At 40.5% G+C, this 5,982-nt stretch overlaps 1 protein-coding gene across 1 annotated transcript in view; it reads left to right on the top strand.

Annotated features, from left to right (window-relative positions):
* Nucleotides 1-243: 243 nt before the first annotated feature.
* PPP4R2 (protein phosphatase 4, regulatory subunit 2) overlaps nucleotides 244-5,982 on the top strand; it is a 74,261-nt gene continuing 68,522 nt past the window's right edge. Inside the window, exons 1-2 of the mRNA XM_011937207.1 lie at nucleotides 244-295; nucleotides 965-1,046. Of these exons, the coding sequence (XP_011792597.1) occupies nucleotides 1,045-1,046 (2 nt within the window). The 5' untranslated portion in view covers nucleotides 244-295; nucleotides 965-1,044. The remainder of the gene's footprint in view (nucleotides 296-964; nucleotides 1,047-5,982) is intronic.

Below are 5,982 nucleotides of genomic sequence, written 5' to 3' on the forward strand. Positions count from 1 at the left end.
TCTCTCCTTTCAGGGCAGATGGTTCCGAGGGCCGGGGCTGGGGCCGGGCGCAGCGTAGGGAGAGCCCTTCCCGGGCTCCCATCCCCCTCCACCTCCCCAGGGGCGGGGAGCCCTGTGGGCAGTTCCCTCCCGCCCCGCTCTGGCTTTGTGTCGGCCGCCGGCGTCTGGGCTGGGGGAGGGGAGCCGGGGAAGCTCTTGCGGGGGGCCCAGTCTTTCTACCACCCGTTCGAGGGTCGAGTCGCGGACTCGCAGACTCCTCCCTCCCAGGTATCCTCCTTTCTCCGCCAGGCCACCCGCACGCCAGGCGTTGGGGGGTGGGAGAAAAAGTGAAAGGTTGGTGGGGGCGGGAGGTGGAGAGGGGGGTGGCATCGCAACTTTTAAGTTGTCTCAGGATGCCTTTTTCAGGGCTTTTGAAGTCATCCTTCCGCGTCCTAATTTCAAGGTGGTTGCCTTCACTGTACTTGATTGCACGCCTTCCACGCAACAGGCTTGAGAACAGTGGCTTTCAAACTTCGAATAGAGAGATTTCAGCGTTTTGAGAATTATTCTTTGACATACAGAATCATTTGGGGACAGCTACTTGGGGTAGTTGGTGTTTCTTAAAAAGGCAGATTTATGGACTTAGATAAACAATTGGTGGGAGTCGGGGCCTGGGGATTTTTATTTTCGCTGGATTCTCAGCTTAATATAATACTGGTGTTCCCCCGGACCACACTTCGAGAAGCACTGCGTTAAAAATGGTTTGTGAAGTTGAGTGCCCCCTTTAGGAGGATTCTTGTTATCTGTAAAAGAGGATGATATGTTAGAAGTAGAACTTGGAGGGTTGAGGTGGTTATTTAGTTGAGAGGCCTTTTTTTTAAAATTTTTTGTTTAATTCTTATTAAGGGAAAGGACTGGGAGGAAAGTTTGTTTTTTAGAGGGCTTTTGAGAAAACTGATAACTTTTTTTTTCTTCCTTTATCTAGATTTTGAGAAGAGGGGGAAAAAGGAAGTTTGTCCTGTCCTGGATCAGTTTCTTTGTCATGTAGCCAAGACTGGAGAAACAATGTAAGTTGAAAGCATGCATTTGTCGTTATGGACCAGTGCATTATTCAGAATTGCTCAGGAAAGGGAAGAAAGTGTATTTTGGGATAAATAATTCATTCTAAATTGTAGAAGTCCTGGTCATTTAAATAATTTATATATAAATTTACATTTAAAGAACGTATACATTTATTTGCTCTATAATGGTCTGTAACGGATTTTAAAAAGTTGTGTATGTTAAAATTGTCTTTGCAGCTAGGCTTTGGCACACTTAGAGAACGTATTAGTCTTAACGAGCCAGATAAAGGAAGAATGCCTATTCCATTATGACCCTTTTTGGCCATAACAAATAGGCTTATTTCTAGAATTTTGTAGCTTTGATTCTGTTTCAGAGTCTTGGTGGTATTTTCTCATATTGTCGTGTGTCCAGCCCTTTTTTGTCGTATTTGCATATGTAGGTGTTTGAAGCGTCACTTCTATTTATTGTCTTGAGGGCTCTGATTATCTGACAAATTCCAAATGCTGCAGTTTTGACCTGTAGACTTTTAGGATAGCTGATTTGTTACATATGCTCAGCATTTTATTAAGCTCGTTTCCAAATGTTCTGAATCTGAAACTTACACTATAAAGTTAGGGCTGTGCTCAGAAGGAACATTCCAGCTCATTGTTTTGCAGTTTGTGTGGTAGAGGCACTCTGGCTAAGTTTATTTGTAGAGGACAGTGCATCTTTGATGACTTCTTTTTGTAGTCTTTGGGTGGGGGCTGGGGCAGCAGGACAGGGGTAGGTTTCTGTGGGTTCAGTGTTAATATGTGGGTTTTCTGCCTAGTATGAGTGTAGCTTTCAGCAAGTATTGTATAATTTCTCTGGCTTTATTATTAGCAAGTGTTCATTTCTCACAAGATTTGCTTATGATTGTAGTCTAGCCTTTTAACAGCCTAATTTTAGAAAGGAAAAAACCTTTGCTGCCTCAGTGCTTGATTTAATGGTCATGTCTGCAAGCTGAATCTCATTAGTATTCTATTAAAATATACCAGTCATTTTGAGAACGTCACTGTGATGTGTTCAATCTTGTATTTCTGTTTATTACATTAAAAAATGGGAGCTTCTGGGGCGGAAGTCATTTTTACCTTCGAATTACAGTCTCATACAGAACATCTTGATTTAAAACAATGTAAAACTGTTAATTTATGCTTATACAGATAAGCCTAAAGATGACCATATGCCATCTTTCAAAAATAAATTAATCCCTAAAACATAAATGCTTAGACTGCCACTATATTCCTCTTGAACTGCTAGTTGGCACAGACTTAGCCCTGTCAACAATGTCAAGCCAAATAGCATTTTACTTTTGGCTGTTTTTTGATATACAAGATTATATCGAACTATTTGGAGATGAGTGCTTAAAACCTCTTATTCAGTTTATCAGGTTTGTACACACTGCTTTCCCTTTTTGATAAAACACATTGCCTATAAATGTATAAATAGTTGAAAGCTTCTAAAAGATAGCTTTTTAATATCCTGTCTTACTGGAACACCAAGTGCCTGGGGAAGTTATCTGATTTATTTTGGACAGTTATTTTATCCTGGTAGAAGAGGACTTAAAATTCCCAATCCCCTACCCCATATTAGGTGTTTATATATTCACTAAGCATGTTTTGTACTGAAATGATTGGTGTACTTAGATTCCTATATTAAATGGAATTTGGAAAATAGTTTTTAATTTATTATGTAAATAGCAGCCAGTGTTTATGCATTTAGCTTTAAGCTTTGATTTCTTTTTATCAACATGGCATATCTTTGATACATTTGCAGAATTTCTGTTACCCATTTATGGCTAAACTAAGCTTTGTCTAGTATGTGAGTTTGTAACAAGATAATTAAAATTTAAAGAACAGCAATTTAGACTTTTCTGATGGGTGGATTTTTTAAGATAAGCGTTTCCACCGGATGTGGTGGCTCATACCTGTATCTCAGCACTTTGGGAAACGGAGGATCACTTGAGCTCAGGACAAAAAATTTAAAAGTTACCTGGGTGTGTTGGTACATGCCTGTAGTCCCAGCTTCTCCAGAGGCTGAGGTGGGAGGATTGCTGGAACCTGGGAAGTTGAGGCTGTAGTGAGCCATGATAGTTGGGGCCACTGTACTGCAGCCTGAGTAACAGAGTGAGACCCTGTGTCAAAAAAAAATTTCACAGTTGTTTTTATTTTCACTGATGCATTATAGCAAGAAAGCATTAACAGAAGTAGTATGTGAAACTGTTTATGGATCAAAATCAGTGACCCCCCCAGGCTATTTATTTTTCTTTTCAAAAAACAATTGTTTTGAAGCTTGTTTTTAGCTTTAGAGAGGTAGAATTTTAACTGTAGGCTTTTACAATGGAGGAAGTTATAGGAAAAATTTGAACAATTTTACTTCTTAGTCTATTAAAATTACCTGTAAACATCTGATGTATGAAGTTAGGAAAGATGCCAAGAGATACTAAATTGATGTGAAGAGGGAAACTATATTATATATGTATATAACTAAAATAATTAATTCCCAAATGAATTGTTTCTGGCCACTTCAAAGAATTGTTTTTATGTTGCAAAGATTACTTTCACCTGAAAATGGGACATTTTCTGGAGCAACACTCTTCTGAAGGTAATGTAGTTCCTGACATCATGCTAAATATATAGTATGCCCTGAATAAACAGGAACATATGGTGTGTTTCAATCATGAATATAAACATTTCATGCGTTTCAGTCATGGATTGAAATGTATTTGATGGGTTTGAGTTGCAATTATTATCCTTTTTGATGGTCAAGTTGTCTCCCATTTGGCCAGTGGTAGCCTTTTCCAGTTGGCTCCAGAGTCCTTTTGACATGACTTTAGTAGTCTTTGATAGTATCCTTATTCTCTGGAATAAGAATTGTTCCAGGCTCATTTCCTGCCCCAGATGTGAATCAGACATTTCTCAAGAAGACCTGCCTTTTAGTGGGAAATGGTGTTTCAAGACTACAATCCTGATGGTAGAGATGTTTATTATTACTCAGCTAGATAAAATACTAAGACTTGTATTTCAGAATCAGGAATACAGCGTTTAAAAATGATTTTTTATTGTTGTTGTTTAGGTAAAATATATAATTTGCTGGCCAGGTGCAGTGATTCATGCCTGTAGTCTCAGAACTTTGAGAGGCCGAGGCAGGTGGCCCAGGGTCACTTGAGCCCAGGAGTTCAAGACCAGCCTGGGCAACATGGTGAAACCCGTCTCTACAAAACATTAGCCTAATGTGGTGGCATGCGCCTGTAGTCCCAGCTACTCCCAGCTACTTGGGAAGAGGAGGTAGGAGGATCACCTGAGCCTGGGAGGTTGAGACTGCAGTGAGCCATGATTGTACCACTGCACTTCAGTCTGGGCAACACAGTAAGACCCTGTCTCACACACACACATGCACACTCACACACTTACAGAATTCGCCGTCTTTACCATTTTTGTTTTCTTTTTTTTTTTTTTGAGATGGAGTCTCACTCTATCGCCATGCTGGAGTGTAGTGGCACCATCTCAGCTCACTTCAACCCCCGCCTCCCGAGTTCAAGCAATTCTCCTGCCTCAACCTCCCGAGTAGCTGGGACTACAGGCAGGCCCAGCTAATTTTTGTATTTTTAGTAGAGACAGACAGGGTTTCACCATGTTGGACAGGATGGTCTCGATCTCTTGACCTCGTGATCCACCCCGTTGGCCTCCTGAAGTGTTGGTATTACAGGTGTGAGCCACCATGCCCAGCTCCATCTTTACCATTTTAAGTGTACAGTTCAGTGGTAGTAAATACATATATATTCTTTTTTCCCCCTTTTATGTCTCCTGTTCCTTGCTCAATCTCTAGTAATCACCAGTCTTTAGACTCTTAACTTCCTGAGATCCACTGTTTTAGCTCCCACATAAGTGAAAATGTGATATTTGTCTTTCTGTGCTTGACTTAACTTCAGTTAACATAGTGGTCTACAGTTGCATCCATGTTGCTGCAAATGACAGGATCTAATTCTTTTTTATTGCTGAATAATATACCATATTTTCTTATCTGTTGATGGGAACTCAGGTTGGTTCCTTTTTTTAAAAAAATGTATTTTTGAGGCAAGGTCTTGTTGTCGCCCAGGCTTTAGTGCAGCAACTCAGTCATAGCTCACTGCAACCTCAAACTCTTAGGCTCAAGGGATCCTCTTGCATCAGCTTCCTGAATAGCTAGGACTTACAGATGGGGTACGTGTCACCATACCTGGCTAATTTGTAATTTTTTTGTAGAGACAAAGTCTTGCTATGTTGCCTAGGCTGATCTCCAACTCCCGGCCTCAAGCAATACTCCCAAAGTGCTAAGATTACAAGGCATGAGCCATTGCACTGAATTGGTTTCATGTTTTGGCTGTTGTGAATAGTGCTGCAGTAAACATGGTAGGGCTTTTTTTTTCTTTTCTTTTCTTTTTTTTTTTTTTTTGTGACGGAGTCTCTGTCACCCAGGCTGGAGTGCAGTGGCACGATCTTGGCTTGCTGCAACCTCCGTCTCCTGGGTTCAAGTGATTTTCCTGCCTCAGCCTCCTGAGTAGCTGGGATTACAGGCATGCGCCACCATGCCTGGCTAATTTTTTTGTATTTTTAGTAGAGATGGGATTTCACTGTGTTAGCCAGGATGGTCTCGATCTCCTGACCTCATGACCATCCACCTTGACCTCCCAAAGTGCTAGGATTACAGGTGTGAACCACTTTGCCCAGCCCAGGGTTTTTACTTAACTTTTTGCATACCAAAAATCCTTGTTCTCTCCAGAACGCAGGCAGGGGATGATAGAATCAGGATGTCTTGTAATTACTGACTGTAACCAACATTACACATGAGAAAGTCTAAAATAATAATACAAATATTACTGCCACTAATATAATTACTAGGAATGTTAAATTATTATTATTATTATTATTATTTTTTTTTTTT

Source organism: Colobus angolensis, unplaced genomic scaffold (genome assembly GCF_000951035.1).
Source record: "Colobus angolensis palliatus isolate OR3802 unplaced genomic scaffold, Cang.pa_1.0 Scaffold160, whole genome shotgun sequence".
Classification (NCBI taxonomy): Eukaryota; Metazoa; Chordata; class Mammalia; order Primates; family Cercopithecidae; genus Colobus; species Colobus angolensis.